Source organism: Lepus europaeus, chromosome 18 (assembly GCF_033115175.1).
Source record: "Lepus europaeus isolate LE1 chromosome 18, mLepTim1.pri, whole genome shotgun sequence".
Lineage (NCBI taxonomy): Eukaryota > Metazoa > Chordata > Mammalia > Lagomorpha > Leporidae > Lepus > Lepus europaeus.
Genome location: NC_084844.1, coordinates 53,390,072 through 53,413,303, shown reverse-complemented (window position 1 = coordinate 53,413,303; position 23,232 = coordinate 53,390,072). Strand labels below are relative to the sequence as shown.

The window sequence follows — 23,232 nt, the reverse complement described above, 5'->3', positions numbered from 1 at the left end:
GGAGGAGCAACCGGGACAGAACCCGGCGCCCATAAGGGATGCCGGTGCCGGTGCTGCAGACGGAGGATTAACCTAGTGCGCCACAGCGCTGGCCCCCCCTGAATTTTTTTTTAAAGGTAAAGTCTTATACTCACTGTGGGACTTCTTTGGGGGGGGGTATTTAACAATCCCCTTTTAACTGTTTTTAATATTTTATAAAATTCTTCTTGGGGGCTCCGGTACTGGATGGCACAGATAAAGGTTTCCCAGGGCAGGTGTTTGGAAGCTGTTTGGGAGGCCTGTGTCCCATATCTGAGTGCCTGTTTCAAGTCTCGGCTCCATTGGCCATCCCAGCTTCCTGGGATGCACAGGTGAGGGCTCAAGCACTTGGGTCCCCACCACCCACGTGAGAGACCTGGATGGGGTTCCAGGCTTCTGGCTTCTGCCTGGCCCAGCCCCAGCTTGTGAGCATTTGGGTAACGAATTAGTATATGGAAAATCTCATTCTCTCTCTCTCTGCCTTTCACATAAAGTGAAAATAAATAAAAAATAAAATAAAATAAAATACAATTCTTCTTGGTTTTGTCAGCACTCCAGTCACAGAGTTGCATAGGTTTTATGAGGTCTGGCCTCATCCAGAGGTTAATTTTGCCATCAGGGAAAGTCTACCGACATTTGGCGACAATCTAGGGAAGGAGTTGCTATGGGCATGTGGCTAAACACCCTATAATGAACAGAACAGCCTCTCCAGCTCTGACTCAGAATGTCAGCAGTGCTAAGGTGAAGAAATCCTAGCCTAACCCTGTTTTCCCTGTGGCTGTGTTCTTTTTACTAGATGATTTACAGGATTTGGGGTGGTTTTTTTTTTTGTTTTGTTTTGTTTTGTTTTTTAGAAAAAGATTTATTTATTCATTTGAAAGGCAGAGTGACACAGAGGGAGAAGAGACACAGAGGGAGAAAGACAGAGAGAAAGAGATCTTCCATCTGCCGGTTCACTCCCCAAATGGCCACAATGGTTGAGTCTGGGCCAGGAGCTGGGAACTTCATCTGTGTCTCCATTGGGGGTGCTAGGGGTCCGAATACTTGGGCCATCTTCTGCTGCTTCCCTAGGCACATTAGCAGGGAGCTGGATCAGAAGAGGAGCAGCCAGGACTCTAAATGGCACTCCAATATGGGATGCTGGCATTACAGGTAGCAGCCTAACCTGCTGTGTCCCAACACTGACCCCTTAATTTTAGGTTTTGCAATGAATTCATTCATCACATTACAGACATGTACTTACATTAGGTAAATATTACTTTAAAAGGATGAAAGGTGGTAAATTTAATAGCAGACAAAAATAACGCCAAAAAGATTAATTTTGCAAGAAGGCATAATAAATAAGGAAAATAAAATGATTATGAATACTTACATATGTGAACCTTAACATACTTCCCTTTTTATATATAAAGATTTCATTTTTTTGAAAGGCAGAGTTACAGAGAGAAAGAGGGAGGGACAGAGAGGTCTTCCATCCACTGGCTCACTCCCCAGATGGCTGTAACAGCAGTGGCTTTTTTTTTTTTTTTCTGACAGGCAGAGTTAGACAGGGAGAGAGAGAGAGAGAGACAGAGAGAAAGGTCTTCCCCCTGTTGGTCCACCCCGCAAATGGTCACTATGGCCGGTGTGCTGCGCCGATCCAAAGCCAGGAGCCAGGTGCTTCCTCCTGGTCTCCCATGTGGGTGCAGGGCTCAGGCACCTGGGCCATCCTCACTGCCCTCCCGGGCCACAGCAGAGAGCTGGACTGGAAGAGGAGCAACCGGGACAGAATCCGGCGCCCCAACCAGGACTAGAACCCGGGGTACCGGTGCTGCAGGCAGAGGATTAGCCAAGTGAGCCGCGGTGCTGGCCCACAGCAGTGGCTTTACCAGCTGTACCACAGCACTGGCCTCCAGACTTTCCTTCTGAAATAAAGGAAAGGCTGCTGGAACAGCAAGAAGAATTAAACAAATCTACATTAGTACACTATTCTCAGAAATTATAGATTAGGAGCCAGCATTGTGGTGCATGCCACCTATGACGCCGACATCCCATACGGGCTCTGGGTCATGGAGCTGCTCTCCTTCCAATCCAGCTCCTTGCTAATGGTCTGGGAAAGGCAGCAGAGGATGGCCCAAATACTTGGGTCCCCGCTTTCCTGGCCTGGCCCAGCCCCAGCCATTGTGGCCTTCTGGGAAGTGAACCAATGGTTCACTTCTCTCTGTCTCTCCCTCTCTGTGTGACTCCGACTTTCAGATAAATAAATCTCAAAATAATTAATCTTCTGTATAAAAATATGCAAACAAATTTGAAAACCTGGATGAAATGGATGCATTCCTAGAAAATAAAAATTGTTCAATTTGAGTAGTATAATCACTCATAAAAGCCAAAACGTGGAAACAATCCATTACTGTGAATAGATAAAAATAGGATGTATCCATCCAGTGGAGTTCGTTCAGCAACAACAAGGGATGAAGTACTGACACCTGCTACAACACACATTACTCTCAAAAAGATGCTAAGTGAAAGAAGCCAGGCATACAAGGTCATGTACTGTACGATCCCATTTAGAGAAATTGTCCAGAGTGAGAAAATCCACATTTGAGGAGAATGGGTGACCTCTCTCTTTCCCTGTCTGTCTCTCTGTCTCTCCCTCTGTCTCTCAAATAAATAAATAGGTAAATATATATATTTTTAAAAAAATAAGCTGATGATGATTATTTGTTTTGCTTCTTTTAGGTGGGATTTACTAAGAAATACTACATCCACAAGCTCCACAAGTCTTTGTGCCCACCACCACAATCGGCGAAATCTAGATGACCCCAAAAGGAATCAAGGACTGGAAAGATTTTTTTTTTTTTTTTTGACAGGCAGAGTGGACAGTTAGAGACAGAGAGAAAGGTCTTCCTTTGCCGTTGGTTCACCCCCCAATGGCCGCTGCGGCCGGCACACCGCGCTGATCCAATGGCAGGAGCCAGGTGCTTCTCCTGGTCTCCCATGGGGTGCAGGGCCCAAGCACTTGGACCATCCTCCACTGCACTCCCTGGCCACAGCAGAGAGCTGGCCTGGAAGAGGGGCAACTGGGACAGGATCGGTGCCCCGACCAGGACTAGAACCCGGTGTGCCGGCGCCGCAAGGCGGAGGATTAGCCTAGTGAGCCGCAGCGCCGGCGGAAAGATATTTTTTTAAAAAGGGACTATTGTGGTCAGTGCTATGGCTTAGGGGGTAAAGCTGGCACCTGCAGCACAGGCATTCCCCATATGGGTGCTGGTTCAAGTCCCCGCTGCGCCACTTCTTGCTAATGCGCCCCAGGGAAAGCAGCAAAACAAGGCCCAAGTGCTTAGGCCCCTGCACCCACGTGGGAGACCTGGAGGAAGCTCCTGGCTCCTGGTTGGCCCAGCTCTGGCCACTGCAGCCATTTGGGGAGTCAACCAGCAGATGGAAGAGTGCTCTCTCTGTCTCTCTGTCATCTCTCTGTAACTATGTCTTTCAAATAAATACATAAATATTTTTAAAAAAAAAAATTAAAAAAGAGACTATTTAGCTTTTCCAGATGCCATTGGAAACACAGAAAAATCCTGCAAGGTATGTACCTTCCCTGTGTTTATTGGAAGAGTCACCTTAGAAAGTCTGTTATGATAATTCACGACGTTGGGAACATTTAAGAAGAGAGAAATAATGAACTTCAATTCCCTGGGCACCCTGCGTCCAATCTTGTGATTTTCTTCTTCTACTTACAATGGGAAGACAATGTCCTGGACAGCTTCAAAGTGACACGTTGTGATCAGAGTCTCTTTGAAATCTGTGAAGTTGACACGGTAAATGTGTGACTGTTCTGTTCCTACAAAAAACTGGTGTCCTTCGCCTCGAAGTGTGATAGAGGTGACGCCACCTTGTAGCTGAATTTTCCTTTAAGGAGAAGGAAGAAAAAAAAAAAAAGGTAAGGTGGATTCACTCAACCGACAAGTACAGGAACCATCTGGCACATCACAGAGGAGGTGGATCGGGCGTGTGATGTATGCCCTCGAGGAAGGCATGCAGGTGGAGAGGCGCGAGTCACTCCTGGTGCTTCCTGCCCACGGTCAGCAAAGGGAGAGCTCAGTGTGGGTTCCAACAGCCAGGGAAGGTTCATCAGTGAGACACAGTCTGAAATGGGTTGTTGTTCAGAGAGGGGCTGGTCCGAGCAGGCGTGAGGGTACAAATGCCCATAGCATCTAAACCCTTTATTAACTCCATTTCTGGGAGATAATTCTAAAATCTGAAGGAGAGAAAAATCTTTATGTCAAAGGATGCTATTATAACCTTGTTTAAAAGCGTGAAAAGGGGGCCGGCGTGTGGCATAGCAGGTAAAGCTTCAGCTTGCAGTGCCAGCAGACCGTATAGGTGCTGGTTCACACCCTGGCTGTTCCATTTCTGATCCAGCTCTCTGCTATGGCCTGGGAAAGCAGCAGAAGATGGCCCAAGTGCTTGGGCCCCTGCACCCATGCAGGAGACCCAGAGGAAGCTCCTGGCTCCTGGGTTCGGCACGACCCAGTGATGCCCATTGTGGCCATCTGGGGAGTGAACCAGTGGAAGGACAATCTCTGTCCCTCCCTCTCTATCTGTAACTGCCTTTCAAATAAGTAAATAAATCTTTGAAAAATAAAATTAAACGAAATAGGGGCCAGCGCTGTGGCTCACTTGGTTAATCCTCCACCTGTGGCACCAGCATCCCATATGGGCACCAGGTTCTAGTCCCGGTTGCTCCTCTTCCAGTCCAGCTTTCTGCTGTGGCCCCAGAAGGCAGTGGAGGATGGCCCAAGTACTTGGGCCCCTGCACCCACGCAGGAGACCCAGAGGAAGCTCCTGGCTCCTGGGTTCGGCACGACCCAGTGATGCCCATTGTGGCCATCTGGGGAGTGAACCAGTGGAAGGACAATCTCTCTCTGTCCCTCCCTCTCTATCTGTAACTGCCTTTCAAATAAGTAAATAAATCTTTAAAAAATAAAATTAAATGAAATAGGGGCCAGCGCTGTGGCTCACTTGGTTAATCCTCCACCTGTGGCACCAGCATCCCATATGGGCACCAGGTTCTAGTCCTGGTTGCTCCTCTTCCAGTCCAGCTTTCTGCTGTGGCCCCAGAAGGCAGTGGAGGATGGCCCAAGTACTTGGGTGCCTGCACCCACGTCAGAGACCAGGAGGAAGCACCTGGCTCCTGGCTTCAGATTGGTGTAGCTCCGGCCGTGGCGGCCATTTGGGGAGTGAACCAACGAAAGGAAGACCTTTCTTTCTGTCTCTCTCTCTCACTAACTCTATCTGTCAAATAAATTTTTTAAAAAATTAAACAAAATAAAAAGAGTGAAAAGTTGGAAGCATTGAATGGAATGGATAATGGTGGGTTCAATGTCTTAGAACACTTGCCTTGACGCTAAAATGGTGTTGAAAGGATTATGTGGTACACGTATAGTTTACCACAATAATAAAAAACTATGCAATAATGTTGAGAATGTTTATAATGCTTGCACTAAATAAAAATCAGAACACAGAATGCTGTAGGTACAGGGAGCAAGCATTTGGCCCAGTGGTTGGGAGGCCAGGAGCTGGGACTCAATCTGGGTCTCCCACGTGGGTGGCAGGGACCCAAAGACTTACGCCATCATCTGCTGCCTCTTAGGGTGCGTATCAGAAGGAAGCTGGATCAGAAGTGGAGTAGCCAGGACTGGAATCAGGCACTCTGACAGAGGATGGAGCAGCAACTTAACAGCCATGACGAACTTGTTTTTGAATGTACTGCCAGCTCAGTGCTTTGCACACAGTGGGCACCCATTGCATAATAAATCCATTGAGCAAATCAGTTCTGAAAGTTTAAAGTTTGAAGGTAACTGCTGGGTAAGTTTATGACATCATATTTTGTTTATCATCTCTCAGTATGTTAGCCAAACAAAAGCAGGTTTATGAACAGGGCAGTTTCGGGGGAATCCTGGATACTTCGGTTTGATTCAACACAGGCGTTGCCCTTTACATTGGCAAAAACATCCCACCATCTACCGTGAGTCCAGCTGCTCATCTGAACACCAAAATGAAATTCTTTTAGCAAATATCACACTGCCAAAGTCATCTGCTTGTTGACTTTAAGCAAACCTCCCTCCTGAGGGTCTCCACCCACCTGGACTCTGTGAGGCTCACCCAGCACTTACTTGATGGGTTTGTAGCTCGGGCTTTTGCAGAACATCAGCAATCCGGCTCCAGAGCCCACCAACAAACCCCCCATCTTCAGGCACCTGATGGCCGACACGCCCTAGGGAGAAAGGCAGTGTTGGGAGAAAGGCCAAATGGTCTCATCATTAAGAATCAATGCAAGACTCGACACGACATGCATGGCCGAGGTCATGTTCCCCGGATGAAGGTCCACAAAGGTGTTACCCAAAATGTACCTGCAGGCTGGCCAAGAGGATTCAAAGCCAATGAGGGATGGGCGCTTGGCCTACCCTTTGCGATGCCACTTGGGATAGCTGCACCCCATGTTGGAGTGCCCAGGTTCAAATCCTGCCTCTGCTTCTAATTCCTGCTTCCTGCTAATGCAGAGGTAGCAGGTGATGGCTCAGACACTTGGGTCCTTGCCACCCACGTGGGAGACCCTGGTTCCAGCTTCAGCCTGGCCACGCCCCGGCTGCTGTGGGGCACTTGGGGAGTCAACCAGTGAGTGGAAGATTTCTCTTTTACAACCCCTGTTTTTCAAGTAGTAGTAGTAGTAGTAATAATAATAATAATAGTAATAGCCAACTGTAAACTATGTGGCAGGAAGGAGCTTCTTGATCCTGCAAGAAGCCAACATGCTCACCATCCTTCTTTCCTAAAACCACCTGTGCATCTTGAATCTATTAAAAGGAACACTTTAATATCCACTTGACTGCAGGGAGAACAGAAGGCGTAAGCGCAGGTCTAGCAGTGTTAGGCCCCCAGTGCCACTGTTCTAAATAGAGCTTAGTTCTTACAAATGCAAAGGACCATATTTGACATCCAAAGATAGCATAAAAGAACGTGTACTGCTTGGTAACTATATGAGGGGTCTTCAAAAAAGTTCTTGGAAAATGTGTGTTATGAAAACCCTATGCATAGATTCCCCCCTCCCTCCCCCAAAAAAGAGCACCTTATAAACTCACTTTTTAAAAATGTGGTTCACTCTCCAAATGCCCACCACAGTCATGGCTGGGCCCACTCGGAAGCCAGGAAGCTAGAATTCCATCCAGGTTTCCCAAGTAGATGTCAAGGACTCAAGTATTGGGCCACCAATACCTCTGCCTTCCCAGGCACATTAGCAGGGAGTTGGGTCAGAAGCAGAGCAGACCGGGCCCAAAGCAGCACGCCAATATGGGATTGCAGGTGTCACAAGCAGTGGACAAACCCGAGGCACCACGATGCCCATCCCTAAGCTCCACTTTTCCAAAACCTTTTCAAAGCACCCTCGTCTTTTCTCAGATAAAGCAAGTAGTGCATAATCTTACCAACAGGAGGACACATATTTAGAACTCAAAACAGTCTTGGAAGTTCGAGGAAGTATGTGACACCATTTTCTGGTGCCCGAAATGCAGCTCTAATTTTAAAATGTGTGTGACTTCTGTGGTTTGAACATGTTCCCTAAAGCTCACCAAGTGGGGAGTTTAATCCAAAAATGTAACAGTGTTCGGAGGCGAGGCCTAACAAGAGGCGACTGGGTTATGGGGACTTTGCCTCATGAGTGGTTAATGTTATAACAGGAGTGGGCCTGATATAAAAGGCACCTTCAGGGGCTGGCACTGTGGCATAGCAGGTAAACTCATCGCCTGTAGTGCCAGCATCCCCTATGAACGCCGGTTCAAGTCCCGGCTACTCCTCTTCCAACAGCTCTCTGCTATGGCCTGGTAAAGCAGTAGAAAATGGCCCAAGTGCTTGGGCCCCTGCGCCCATGTGGGGAGACCCGGAGGAAGATCCTGGCTCCTGGCTTCGGGCTCAGCTCCAGCTACTGTAGCCATCTGGGGCGTAGATGGAAGACCTGTCTCTCTGTCTCTCACTGTCTGTAACTCTACTTCTCAAATAAACAAATTAAAAAAACAAACTTTAAAAATAGATAAATAAATAAAAAGGCAGCTCTTCAAGGGCCAGGATTCGGTGTATCAGTTCAGATGTCACTTGGGATGTCCCTGTTCCGTATCAGAGTGCATCTGTTTGAGTCCCAGCTCCGCTCCCCATTCCAGCTTCCTGGAAATGTGCACCCTGGGAGGCAGCAGGTGATGGCTCATGTGTTTAGGTTAATGCTACCTGTGTAGGAGACCCAGGTTGAGTTCCAGGCTCCTGGATGCAGCCTGGCCCAATCCTAGCTGTTGTTTATTTTTAATAGAGTTTTTTTTTTTTTTTTTTTTTTTTTTAGAACAGTTTTAGGTTTGCAGCAAAATTAAGCAAAAGGCACCAAGCTTTCCCGAAAATCCCATACCTCAACACAGGCAGAGCCTCTCCAGTTATTAATGTCCTCTGCCAAAGCAGCAGACTTATTACAACCGATGAACCTACAATGATGCGTGATTATCACCCAAGTCCAAGGTTTACACAGGGTTCACTCTCTGTGGTGTTGGATAGGTACCCACCATTACAGTATCACACAGGGTACTTCCTGCTGCACTCCACCTGCTATTTCACTGTCCCCATGGCAAGGACTGGTCTTAGCCTTTTCCAGGTTGTCATCCACTTGGAACTGCACGGTAGGAAGCCCTTTCAGACTGGCTGCTTTCATTTGATTCTGCAATGCCTTTTCGTGACCTGATGGCTGACTTTGGCACTGAATAACATTCGATTGCCTGCAATAGAATTTATCCCTTCACCTGGCCGGCGCCGTGGCTCAACAGGCTAATCCTCCGCCTAGCGGCACTGGCACACCGGGTTCTAGTCCCGGTCGGGGCACCGATCCTGTCCCGGTTGCCCCTCTTCCAGGCCAGCTCTCTGCTATGGCCCAGGAGTGCAGTGGAGGATGGCCCAAGTCCTTGGGCCCTGCACCCCATGGGAGACCAGGATAAGTACCTGGCTCCTGCCTTCGGATCAGTGCGGTGCGCCGGCCACAGTGCGCTGGCTGCGGCGGCCATTGGAGGGTGAACCAACGGCAAAGGAAGACCTTTCTCTCTGTCTCTTTCTCTCTCACTGTCCACTCTGCCTGTCCAAAAAAAAAAAAAAAAGAATTTATCCCTTCACCTGCTGAGGGACATCTTGGTTACGTCCCGTTTGTGCCAATTATGAATAGAGCTGCCACAAACCTCTGTATGCTGGTTCTCATGTGGATATCTGGGGGGTAAACCAGTGGATGAAAGATATCTCTCTCCCTTTCTCTCTTTCTGTTGACCTGCCTTTCAAATAAAAACAAACATCTTTTAAAAAAGAGTTCTTTGGTTCTTTCAGATGCCAGTCCCTTATCAGATGTGTTTTGCGAATGTTTTCTCCTACCTGGTGGCTTTATTTTTCATTCTCTCCAGAGTGTCACTTGCTGAAATTTTGGACCTGAATGAAGCCTGGTTTCCTTCTAAGGAAGCCTAAGTTTCCCTCTAACCACAGAGCAAACACTTAAACAAAAGTTCAAACAGGTAACTTCCCAAGACCATTGGATACTCAAAACAGATGTCTTCAGTGGCACCTCCTATCCCTTTACCCCAGATGCATTATTTTCTCTCCACTCATGTCAAAGGGGTCTTGGGACCACTGCCTTGTGGAATTTCCCATCAGACCTGAGTGGTTGGGAACGCAAACATCCATAGGACACTTAAGTGCCAAAGGTCTGCGGGACGCTGACAAAGCCAGCGTCTTTTCTGGACAGGCCCTTGATCCCCAAGTGCTGGGAAGGCACAACAGTAGCTTTAGGTAGGGCTTTGTGAAGTCCTTTGAAAGTGTCTCAAGAGTTACAACCGGCCGGGCTCCAAGCCTTGCCCTCCTTTAACTTGATCCACTTTAATTTTGTTTTTTTAATATATTGGAATTCCCTCACCCCAAAATAATTTGACGGGCCAGTATTGTGGCACACTGGGCTAAGCTGCCACTCATGACACCAGCATCACAAATGGGAGTGCCATTTGGAGTCTCAGTTACTCCACTTCCAATCCAGCTCCCTGCTAATGCACCTGGGAAAGCAGCAGAAGATGGCCCAAGTACTTGGTCCCTGCCACTCATGGGCAATCGAGATTAAGGGCCTGGTCCAGCTCTAGCTGTTTTGGACATTCATGGAGTGAACCAACATATGGAATATCTCTTTCTAGCTCTCTGTCTCTCTTTCTCTCTCTGTCACTCTGCCTTTCAGTCAACAAACTATATCTTTAAAAAAGTAAATAATTTGAAAAACATTGATTGGGGAGCCCTTTAATCTCCCGTGGGATTATTTTAAACTCCTCTCTCCTTCTTCTAGAACTTCCTCCCATCTTTATGGATCACCTCAAAAGCTTGACTATTAAATGATTATATGATTAAGAAAACCCTGACATTTTCCCAGGAGCACTGTGCAGCACTTCAAGGTTTCTTGAGAATATATGCTCAGTGGAAAAGTATCTAAGCTTGGTTAGAGCCATCTGTTCTGTTATCAGAAATGAGATAGGCAGGTGCAGAATGCAGCACAAGCCTTCAAACTCAAAAGTTTAGTAGCAGCAGCCCTCGGAAGTTTCTGGAGTGCTGGAAATAGCAGTGCTATGACGTAAACCAACATGACTACAAATTGCACCGTGCTCTGAAGAGCGAACAAAGGGGTGTGGCTCTGAGTCCCCACTGCAGACACCTAGGAGTGACTCTGCTAGAAATGACGGCTCATGGAGAGAAGCAGCCGGTGCGCTTGGCAAATTTAGGTGTGGCCTTGCATTCGTCACTCTTTCTCTGTTCTGTAGATGTTTTTCTTAGCGAGAGTCGGTGCTGCCAGTCGGGGGAAGAGGTGGTCAGAGCAGAGCAGGCTGTGAGGGTCCACTCACCAGACTATACTTGTCCTTCACGGGTCCAGTGTCGGCCAGCAGTTTGGTCCTGGGGTTCATTTTTAGGATATCTCCAGTCATGGTGCCAAGGTAGAAAAAGCTGTCGTCGTCAGCCATCTGGGGAAGGGAGGCAAAGAAACCTAAGGAGCTGCCTGGCCTAGGGGCGCCAGTGGGCCCCCGATTAGGGGTGGCATGAGCCTTGCCTGAAACCCCAAGGAAGACTTACAGAGAAGCTCATGCCTACGTCCATGTCCCCAGACTCAAAGGTGAGCAGGATTAGAACCAAACATAGAACTGGAGGGAGGCCAGTGCTGTGGCATAGTGGGTAAAGCCGCCACCTGCAGTGCTGGGATCCCATATGGACATGGGTTCGAGTCCTGCCTGCTTCACTTCAGACCCAATTCTCTGCTAGGGCCTGGAAAAGCAGCAGAAGATGGCCCAAATACTTGGGCCCCTGCACCTGCGTAAGAGACCCAGAAGAAGCTCCTGGCTCCTGGCTTTAGCCTGGCCCAGCCCCAGCTGTTGTAGCCATTTAGGGAGTAAACCTACATGGATAGAAGATTTCTTTCTGTGTGTGTGTCTTTCTCTCTGTGACTCTGCCTTTCAAATAAATAAAATAAATCTGGAACAAACAAACAAACCAACAAAAAAAGAACTGGAGGAAATACTGGAATCCAGTGATTCTCCTGTACGATTGGGTCTGAAAATCTATTTGAGTCTGATGTGATGTGAACATGCATCTCTGCCAGTGTAGACTGTTCAGACTTCTGCAATGGGCTCCTAGGTTAAAAGAAGATACATTCACCTTTTCCCGTGTCTATAAAGTGACTATGTGTCCAACAAGAGGAGTAAGCGGAGAACGAAGTTGTAAGTACTAGTGTAGGAATACCCGTCTTAAATATATGAGTAATTTCTCTTTGTGGGAGAGACTGCATTTCAACAGTGAAGTTCATCGTTAGAGATTTTATTCCCGGTGGCAGAAATAACATGGGTGGCATAGGGATGTGTTGCAGGCTCTGCGTGCCAGCCAGCTGCAACGCTTCTCTCTGGCGAGCAGGCTTTGGATGTCCGCTGACAGCCCGGGTCCCAGGGAGCCAGACCGCCCCAGGCTGTGTCTAGGCAGCGTCTCCCGGACTGCAGAAGTGAGAGGCTCTCTCACCTGTGTCTCTTCATCAACAGCCCATGTGTCCACACCTCCCCTTCTCCCCAGGCGCATGCACTAATAGTTCCTTAAAATAGCACTTGAAGTGAACACCTACGGCAATGCTGACGACCACCCTTTTCATCTGTCCTGTCTGGCACTCAGTTGGCCAGATTTTTCTGTTTGGAAGATCCAGTTCCCATACTCGAATTGTCCCACTAAAATGAAAAAAAAAAATCATATTCATATAAACACACATTTAATATATTCATCTTGTTTTTCTTTTTATATTCTCTTGAAGGAGATGCTGAAGGTAAGAGTGCTAACACTTTTTTTTTTTTAAAGTTTAATCATCTAGGGGCCAGTGTTGTGGTACAGTGGGTTAAGCTGCTGCCTGCGACACCAGCACCCCTTATGGGTGCCAATTTTGAATCCTGGCTGCTCGGCTTCCAATCCTGCTCCTTGCTAATGACACTGGGAAAGCAGAGGAAGATGGCTCCAATGCTTGGGCCCCTGCCATCCACATGGGAGACCTGGATGGAGTCCCAGGATCCTGCCTTTGGTCTGGCCTGGCCGTGGCTGTTGTGGCCATCTGGGAAGTGAACCAGCAAATGGAAGATTCTCTGTCTCTGTTTTTCCCTCTCTGTCACTCTTTCAAATAAATAACTAAATCTTAAAAAACAAAACAAAAACTAATTTGCCTGGTAGGGGTTGGCTTTTAAGTTGGTCAGTGAGTTTCACAGCCCCTGAATGAGTCCGCCCTCGGAATTAGCCATGAAACAAATGCACACTGCACATCACCAAGGCGGGAACGGGAAGGAAGAGAGACGTAGCGAAGCACAAATGCTGCAGTCTGACAGCAAAAGCAACCAACAGCCTGCACCTTTCACAGATGGACTGTATATATGTATGTATACACACACACACACATATATATACATATATATATACATGTATATATACAAAGAGAGAGAAGGAGAGGCAGATAGAGAGAGAGAGAGGTCTTCCATCTGCTGGTTCACTCCTCAATTGGCCACAATGCCTGGAGCTGCGCCAATCTGAAGCCAGGAGCCAGGAGCCAGGAGCTTTTTCTGGGTTTCCCACGTGAGTGCAGGGGCCCAAGCACTTGAGCCATTTTCTACTGCTTTCCCAAGCCATAGCAGGGAGCTGGATTGGAAGTGGAACAGCTGGGACTCGAACTGGCGCCCATATGGGATATCGGCACTGCAGGCGGCAGCTTTAGCTACTACACCACAGCGCCGGCCCTGAGCGCAGGATATTTTTTAGAAGCACAATTTTATACATGTTGAGCCTCCCCTTTATTTATTTATTTATTTTTAATTTTTGACAGGCAGAGGGACAGTGAGAGAGACAGAGAGAAAGGTCTTCCTTTTGCCGTTGGTTCACCCTCCAATGGCCGCCACGGCCGGCACACTGCACTGATCTGAAGGCAGGAGCCAGGTGCTTCTCCTGGTCTCCCATGGGGTGCAGGGCCCAAGCACTTGGGCCATCCTCCACTGCCTTCCCGGGCCATAGCAGAGAGCTGGCCTGGAAGAGGGGCAACCAGGACAGAATTGGGCGCCCCAACCGGGACTAGAACCCGGTGTGCCGGCGCTGCAAGGCGGAGGATTAGCCTATTGAGCCATGGCGCCGGCCGAGCCTCCCCTTTAGACTCCATTTGTGGCTCTGATTGTGAATCTGTCAGTATATTCTGTTAGACAGTTGCTGGTCTTTGTTCAGATTCTCAGCTTGGTCACCATGTGCTGGTTAAAGCTGACCCGACTTGGGGCTGGTGCTGTGACTTAAGCCACCACTTGCAATGCCAGCACCCCACATCAGAACATTAGTTCAAGTCCTGGCTGTTCCACTTCTAATTAGCAGCTCTCTGCTAATGCACCTGGGAAAGCAGTGGATGATGGCCCAATTTCCTGGGCCTCTGCACTGATGTGGGAGACCGAGGTACAGTTCTAGGTGCCTGGCTTCAGTCTGGCCCAGCCCTGGCTGTTGCAGCCATTTGGGAAATGAGCCAGTAGATGGAAGATATCTCTTTCTCTCTCCCTACCTTTCTGCCTTTCAAATAAATAAAATAAATCGTTTTTTTTTTTTTTTGAAGTTGACCCTCCTGGAAATGATCTCATATGGTTGATAGTCTAAACATCTGAAACTTGCTGGCACAGTTCCCTTGCAAACTATCATTTCCTGAGACCCAAATCAAGAGCAGGTGGTAAGAAATATCAAGCAGCCAAATGAATCTGTGCAACTGTGCAAATTACTCTGTGAGCGTAGATGGGGGATAAGGCGTTCTCAGCGACAAAGAAGCAACCGGAGCTGAGCTTTGCAGGCACGCGGGGTCTCTCCTGAAGGAACCACAGAATTTCCAAATGGCTGTATTTAGAATGCTTCTGGCCAAAAGGACTTTTAGGGACGACGAGGTCACAACAGTTACAACAGTTCCGGTGTAAGGGATTTGTTCTCCCAGACTGGAAAGACCCCGTTTCCTGCACAGGAAAGCAGAGGAGCCCATGGGTTCTGACAACGTGGGCCGCAGACACGTACTTGCCAGCAGTGACGAACATCTCGTCCCGGCACCTGGAGAAGACCACAGTGGTGGCGTTGCCGACGTTGAGGCCGGCCGCGGGGCTGCCGCAGATGGCCTCTCTCTTGGCTGTGCTCCATACCACCACGCTGCCCAGACAGGAAGGACCAGAGGGGGGAAAAATCGGGGGGAAAACAGGCTTTCAGAATAGGAAACAACCGTTTGAGTGGTTCTAGGAAGAAGAAACAACGTAGGTTACTCACAAAGGAACAACAGCAAAAAATGATGTTGGCAACCCCCTCCCCCGCCCAACACAGCACCAAATGAACGGGTGAAACTTCAAAAGTTTGGAGGAAAGCTGTGAGCTCACCAATCACATGAGATGTTCATGTGACGACATTTTCAGATGCGTAAAGCGAAATTTACCACGCAGGCATCATGGGTAAAAATCTTTCTTGAGGACGTAGTCCAGGAAAAAAAAAAAAAAAAAAAAGAATGTAATGAAGAGGATGACATAGGGCAGTGTTCTGGAACTTGAACGTGAACATGCACCTGAATCAGACAGCGAATTATTCAAACCCAGACTGTGGGGTCCCAGCCCCAGAGTTTGTGATTCAGTAGTTCTGGGGTGAGCTGGGGAAGGCACTTTTCTCACAAGCTCCAGATAAAGCAAGTGCTGCTGGCCTGGGGACTACACTTTGTTCAGAGCCACGTTTCCTTCTTCCTGGGTACAATTGTGTAAAGCCTTGTCCTCAGCTGAATAATGTCTGAGCAATGGGACCAAAAAACTCTGGGGAAGTACAGGATGTGATGTCAAACATCTGAATCCAAATATTTATTTATTTATTTATTTATTTTTATTTATTTTAAAATATTTTATTTGAAAGGCAGAGTTACAGAAAGGCTGAAGCAGGAAGAGAAGAGAAGAGAAGAGAAGAGAAGAGAAGAGAAGAGAAGAGAAGAGAAGAGAAGAGAAGAGAAGTCTTCTATCCACTGGTTCACTCCAAAGTTGGCCACAATGGCCAAAGATGGACCAATCAGAAGCCAGGAGTCAGGAGCTTCCTCCAGGTCTCCCACATGGGTATGGGGGCGCACAGACTTGGGCCATCTTCCACTGCTTTCCCAGGCCATAGCAGAGAGCTGGATTGGAATTGGAGCAGTTGGGACTCGAACTGGCAGCTATATGGGATGCTGGCACTGCAGGTGGCGGCTTTACCTGCTACTCCACAGTGCTGGCCCTGGAATCAAAATATTTAAAGGAAAACAGTGCGAAGTGAACCAATCTTGCTGACGTGAACACATGCCTGTCTGTATCGCCCCACCTTCCTACATATGGAATGTATGATCGCATGTAGTCTTTAAAATCCAGGGACACCCAAGATCCCCCAGAATGGGGAAACAGGAAGCTGTATCTTCTTCTTTTTTCATGGCAGAAACTGACTGATGGCATCTACAGTAGAAAAACTGAGAGGCCAGCCGCTTAAAAAAGGTTAAAATGATATCTAGAGTATGAACTGAAAAACAAAGACTGTTAAAATCAAGAGCCTCATATCTATGAGAAACAAAAGCATGTCCACGTAAAATCTCGTCCATCCGTGTTCACAGCAGGATCACTCATCATAGCTTAAAAGTGGAAATGACCCAAAAGTCCTTCATCTGATGTACGGGTAAAGAAAACGTGGGACATCCGCACAAAGGAATATTACTGGACAATGAAAAGTGGCATGCTGCTTTGTGCCACAGGTGGCTGAGCCTTAAAAACATTTTTTTCAGGGAAGGACGCCAGTCATGAAAAGGCCACGTACTGTATGGTTTCATTTATGTCCAACATCAATAATAGGCAGCTCTGCAGACACAGATCAGTGGGTGCCTAGAGCTGTAGGGAGGAGCGATGGAGAGTGATAGTCAATGGAGAGGGAGCTTCTTTTTCTTTTCTTTTCTTCCTTTCTTTTTTTTTTTTTTTTTGACAGGCAGAGTGGACAGTGAGAGAGAGAGAGAGAGAGAAAGGTCTTCCTTTGCCGTTGGTTCACCCTCTAATGGCTGCTGTGGCTGGCGCACCGCGCTGATCCGAAGCCAGGAGCCAGGTGCTTCTCCTGGTCTCCCATGCGGGTGCAGGGCCCAAGCACTTGGGCCATCCTCCACTGCCCTCCCAGGTCATAGCAGAGAGCTGGCCTGGAAGAGGGGCAACTGGGATAGAATCCAGCGCCCCAACCGGGACTAGAACCCTGTGTGCTGGCGCCGCTAGGCAGAGGATTAGCCTGTTGAGCCACGCGCCGGCCCAAGCTTCTTTTTCAAAGGTGTATTTTATTTATTTGAAAGGTAGAGGGGCTGGCACTGTGGTGTAGTGGGTAAAGCTGCCGCCTGTGGTGCTGGCATCCCATATGGGTACCAGTTCAAGTCCTGGCAGCCCCACTTCTGATCCAGCTCTCTGCTATGGCCTGGGAAAGCAGTAGAAGATAGCCTAAGCCCTTAGGCCCCTGCACCTGTGTGGGAGACCTGGAAGAAGCTTCTGGCTCCCAGCTTCAGATTGGTGTAGCTCAGGCCATTGCAGCCATCTGGGGAGTGAACCAGCATATGGAAGATCCCTCTCTCTCTCTCTCTCTCTCTCTCTCTCTCTCTTTGAAACTCTGATTTTCAAGTAAAATAAATAAGTCTTTAAAAAAAAAAAAAAAGGCCGGCGCCGTGGCTTAACAGGCTAATCCTCTGCCTTGCGGCGCCAGCACACCGGGTTATAGTCTCTAGTCCCGGTCGGGGCACCAGATTCTATCCCGGTTGCCCCTCTTCCAGGCCAGCTCTCTGCTATGGCCCGGGAGTGCAGTGGAGGATGGCCCAAGTGCTTGGGCCCCGCACCCCATGGGAGACCAGGAGAAGCACCTGGCTCCTGCCTTCGGATCAGCACAATGCGCCGGCCGCGGCGGCCATTGGAGGGTGAACCAATGGCAAAAAGGAAGATCTTTCTCTCTCTCTCTCTCCCACTATCCACTCTGCCTGTCAAAAAAATAAAAAATAAAAATAATAAAATAAAATAAAATAAAAAAAAGAGAGTTACAGAGACAGAGAGAGAGAAGAGAGAGAGAGAGAGAGAGAGAGAGAGATCTTCTGTCTCCTGGTCTACTCCCCAAATGGTTGCAATGACCAGGGCTGGGCCAGAGAGAAGCCAGGAGCCTCCTGTGGGTCTCTCACATGGGTGCAGGGGCCCAAAGACTCAGGCCATCTTCTGCTGCCTTCCCAGGCACATTAGCAGGAGCTGGACCAGAAATGGAACAGCTGGGACTCAAACTGGTGCCCATATGGAATGCCGGCGCTGGCGCTATAGGTGGCAGCTTTACCCGCTGTGCCACAATGCTGGCCCCATACAGGGAGTTTCTGGGGTGTTTAAAATGCTTCAGAATTGATCACAGCAATTGTTGAAAAGTCTGTGAGTACACTAAAAGCCACTCAACTATACATTATATATTTACAAACCGTAAACAGGTGAACTTTATAGTATGTAAAATAAATCTCAATAAAGGGAGAAAAAAAGCCCAGTGCCTTTGTAGAATGGCTCTGGGAAACATACTTGGAATCTTGGATCCTTTTGCACAGCAGGATGACACAGTTTCTTTAGAAACCGTGGTGAGGGGTAGCTTTAATTTTTTCAAAAACAAGTTTCAGATTTAAAAATGAAGTGCCCTCACATAGAGAGAGCTGGCCAAATAAATTCCTGCACATCTGTACAACACAGCACTCTGCAGTCATTGCAAAGAATGAGAAACAAGAAACCACATGGACACAGACAGAAGACATTTATGGTAAAAGCTAGCCACAAAGTAGGTTGTGTTACAGCATGGATGGCTGATAACCTCAATGCAAAAGAATGTCACGAGAAGGTTACAAAATACGAAAGTTAGACGCAAACTGTAGGATGCCCACCATAATTTGTAGCTCCCTTCCTGTTTCCATGCCTCTGAGTATCGCGAGGTGGTTTGGGTAGAGGGAACCCTCCCCACACATTCAGGGCTGACCCCTGATTGTCCAGAGCCATGTGCAGAACCACATCCTTTGCACCACAGTGACTGTTCAGAAATGAGCATGTTGTGCTTTCTGCGTAGAACAAGGTTTGTTTTCCTTTGGGCTTCTCAAAATTCTCCAATATTCTGTAAACAAATTTTAAATAGCCTAAAATCAAGTTGACACTCACAAAGCAGATGAACAATTTTGCCATATAAACCTTGGCTTAGGGACCAAAGCCTAGTCCCTCTGGAAGGAGGTAGAGCATCTCTGTGGGTAGGACCCAGGCATCGGTGTTTTCAAAATCTCCCCAGGTCATTATTTGCTCCAAGTTGAGAACAGCTGCTTCTGTTAGCTAACAATGCTAACAGAAGATTTCTGTACATGTTTCTCATCAAACCAATCAGAAACGGCCTGGGGAAGTTATGACCAGTCACACAGGAGGAAGAAAAATAATAAAAATTTTATTGACTTTCACATATTGAAAGAACTGTAAACATGTTAACTGCACATAAATACCAACTTCCTTTGTGACAACCCTCGAAAGCTCTAACAAGGAAATACGTAAAAGTCTACCCAGATATTAACTCTTACACAAAACTTGAGTGTTATTTTTCTTCTACAGATCATGTTCCTTTAATTTACACAGGGATATGTACTGAACTGATTGCTCTGCCCAACATGAAAAATGAACTTTTGCAGACTGGACAGTATAGCGTTCACAGACACTGCTGACACTGGTTACAGCTGAAGAAGTCACTCAGAGGTTACCCTTCTGGGCTCACCTCGAATCAAAGCCAAAGCAACGGCTCAACTGACACCTTGCATCCCATCTGAACAGAAGGCCTTTTCCAACAAAAGCTACCCCGTAAGGAAGAAGGAACTGCTACACCAGATGTGCAGGCAGCAGCGTAGGGACACAGGAAACATGAAAAAGCCAAGCAAGCGGGGCACCTGCGAAAGGACACAACAGTGCGCCAGGAACAGATCGCTATCTGAAGGAAAGCTATGATGCGTCCGAAAAGGAATTCAAAATAAGGGTCCTCAGGAAATTCGACCGGATGCAAGGGGATCCGGTTCAGAGAAATGAGGAAAACAATGTGTGATACGGATGAGACGTTCAGCAAAGAGACAGAAATCTCTGAGAAGAATCAGCCGGAGATTCTGGAACTGAAAACTTAGGTCAATGAAATAAAAAAATATTTCAACAACAGAACAGACCAAGTGGAAGAAAGGATTCCCAAACTTAAGGACAAGACTTTTTATTTTATTTTATTATTATTATTATTTTTTTTGACAGGTAGAGTGGACAGTGAGAGAGAGAGAGAGACAGAGAGAAAGGTCTTCCTTTTTGCCGTTGGTTCACCCCCCAATGGCCGCTGCGGACGGCGCATCACACTGATCCGAAACCAGGAGCCAGGTGCTTCTCCTGGTCTCCCATGCGGGTTCAGGGCCGAAGCACTTGGGCCATCCTCCACTGCCTTCCCGGGCCATAGCAGAGAGCTGGACTGGAAGAGGGGCAACCGGGACTAGAACCTGGTGTGCCGGCGCCGCAAGGTGGATGATTAGCCTGTTGAGCCATGGCACCGGCCAGGACAAGACTTTTTAAATAATACAGCTAGACAAAAATAAAAAGAAGAGTGTGTTTTTACCATTAAGCGAATGAATATTCCTATTAGGGGAGAAGGAAAAAGCACTGAGATCCTATTGAATGGCAGAATAGCAGAAAAATTCCCGAACCTTTTAGGAGACATGGACATCCAGATACAGGAAGCTCAAGGAGCCCCAATCAGATTCAACTAAAAACACATCCTCTAAGGTACAGTACAAACTGTCAGAAGTTAGGAGTAAGGAGAGTCCTAAAGACAATGAGATAAAAATGTAAAGTTACATATGAAGGAAAACCCATTTGACTAACAGCAGATACTGCACAGGGCAGAAGAGATGATATGATCAAGGTCCTGAAAGAGAAATTAAAAAAAAAGAAAAACCTTCTAATTAAGAATACTATATCCAGTGAAGCTGCCCTTTAGAAGTGAAGGAGAAATAAAGTACTTCCCAAACTAACACAGAGAATTCATCACCACCAGACCAGCCTGATATGAAATCCTGAAGAGGGTCCTACGTCAGGAGTAAAAGGATCATGATAACCATCACAAAGACACAGGACAGTACAAAATCCACTAACACAGTAGATACACAAAATAGAAAGAGAGGAGGGGCCAGTGTTGTGGTGCAGCGGGTTAAGCCACCACGTGCAACACTGGCATCCCATACTGGAGTGCCGGTTCAAGTCCCGGCTCTTCTTCCCCTCTACCTTCCTGCTAATGTACCTGCGAAGGCAACAGATGATGGCCCAAGTACTTGGGTGCCTGCACCCACATGGGAGACCCAGATGAAGCTCCTAGCTCCTGGCTTTGGGTGCTGGGGGTATCAACAACTGATTTCAAAAAGTACTACAAAACTACAGTAATTACAACAGCATGGTACTGGCATAAATACTGACACACAGATCAATGGAATAGAATAGAGAACCCAGAAATTAATCCGTGTAGATATAGTCAATTGATTTTTTTATTTGAAAGGTATGGTTATACACATATACACACACACAGATCTTCCATCTGGCTGACGTACTCCCTAAAAGGCTGCCATGGCTGGGGCTGAGCCAGGTCAAAGCCAGGAACCTGGAACTCCATCAGGACTCCCATATGGGCAGAAAGGCCCCAAATACTTGGGTCATCATTGCTGCTTTCTCAGGAACATTAATAGGGAGCTGGATCCATAGCAGAGCAACTGAGACTTGAATCAGTACCCAAATGGATGCCAACATTGCAGGTGGCAGCTAAACCTCCTATGCCACAATATCAACTCCACCAATGGATTTTTTTTTTTTGGTGAAGATTTATTTATTTACTTGAAAGGCATAGTGATAGAGAAAGGGAGACACAGACAAAGAGAGAGAGATCTTCCACTTGCTGGTTCACTCCACAAATGGCCACAGTGGTCAGGGCATGGCCAGGCTGAAGCCAGGAGCCAGGAGCTTCATCCAAGTCTCCCACATAGGTGGCAGGGGCCTAAGCACTTCGGCTATCCTCCACTGCTTTCCTAGGCGTACTAGCAGGAGGCTGGCTGGATTGGAAGTGGAGCAGCTGGGACAGGAACCAGCTCCCGGCAGCTTAACCACAGCCATGAAGCTGGCTCCCCATCAACTGATTTTTGACAAAAGTGCCAAGGACATACACTGGAAAAAGGATAGGCTTTTCAAAATACACTGCTAGCAAAACTGCACACCAAATACAGAGGAATGAAATTAGATCCCTACATCTCACTATACACAGCAATCAACTACAGATGGCTCAAAGGCCTAAATGTAAGACCTGAAACTACAGAATTACTAGAAGAAACCCTTCTAGACATTGGTATAGTCAATGATTTTTTCAATACAGCCCCACAAGTGCAGGCAACAAAAGTAAAACTAGACAAATGGGATTATATCAAACTGAGAAGCTTCTGCACAGCAAAGGAAATAATTAAGAAACTGAAGAGACATCTGACAGAATGGGAGAAAATGCTTGCAAGCTACTTATCTGACAAAGGATTAACATCTAGAATGCATCAAGAACTTCAATAAACAACACACGCACACACACACACACACACCACCCAATCCAGTTAAGAAATGCACTTGAATAAACAGTTCTAAAAAGAAGAAATACAAATGGCAAACAAATAAATGCTCAATATCACTGGCCATCAGGGAAATGCAAATCGAAACCACCCCTATTAGAATGGCTATTACCAGAGGCAGAAAATAATGAATACTGGCAAGAACGTGCAGGAAGGGGAGCTCTTACACACTGTTGGTGGGAATGTAAATCAGTATAGCCACTATGAAAAAACAGCATGGAAATTTCTTTAAAAACCAGAACCAGAACTGTCATATGATCCAGTAATCCCATTATTGAGCATATAACCAAAAAACATAGATTCATCATATCGAAGAGATACCTGCTCTGACGCACTGTGTTTATCACAGCAAGATATGGAATCCAGCAAACTGTCCATCATCAGGTGAACGGATAAAGAAAATGTAGTATACATACACTATGGACTACTGTACAGCTATATAAGCAAATGACATTCCGACATTTGCAGCCAAATGGATGGAACTGGAGGATATCATGTTAAGTGAAATAAGCCAGACACAGAGCCAAATACTACATATTCTCTCCCATATACAGAAACTAATAAAACCTCAATCTGTACACAGAGTGATGGTTATTAGAGGCTGGGAGGGGTGTGGGGACAGAGTGAGTTTGGATAATGCATACCAACTAAGTAGGAGCAAGTTCCTAGTGTTACACAGCATAATAGGTAGACCAGTTGACAATAAGCTAGTGTATATATTGTGTGAGCAAATAGAACAAAGAAGCTCCAGGGGCTACCATTGTGGTGCAGCTGGTTAAAGCCCTGGCCTGAAGTGTAGGCATCCCATATGGGTGCCGGCTCATGTCCTGGTTGCTCCTTTTCTGAACCAGCTCTCTGCTATGGCCTGGGATAGCAGTAGAGGATGGCCCAAGTCCTTGGGCCCCTGCACCTGGAAGAAGCTCCTGGCTTTG

The 23,232-nt window shown here is 47.1% G+C and overlaps 1 protein-coding gene across 1 annotated transcript in view; it reads right to left on the bottom strand.

The window, feature by feature from the left end:
* CFAP52 (cilia and flagella associated protein 52) overlaps window positions 1–23,232 on the bottom strand; it is a 54,320-nt gene that overhangs the window by 16,380 nt on the left and 14,708 nt on the right. Inside the window, exons 4-8 of the mRNA XM_062216130.1 lie at window positions 14,641–14,769; window positions 12,203–12,302; window positions 10,944–11,060; window positions 6,174–6,274; window positions 3,736–3,906 (exon numbers count right to left, since the gene is read on the bottom strand). Of these exons, the coding sequence (XP_062072114.1) occupies window positions 3,736–3,906; window positions 6,174–6,274; window positions 10,944–11,060; window positions 12,203–12,302; window positions 14,641–14,769 (618 nt within the window). The remainder of the gene's footprint in view (window positions 1–3,735; window positions 3,907–6,173; window positions 6,275–10,943; window positions 11,061–12,202; window positions 12,303–14,640; window positions 14,770–23,232) is intronic.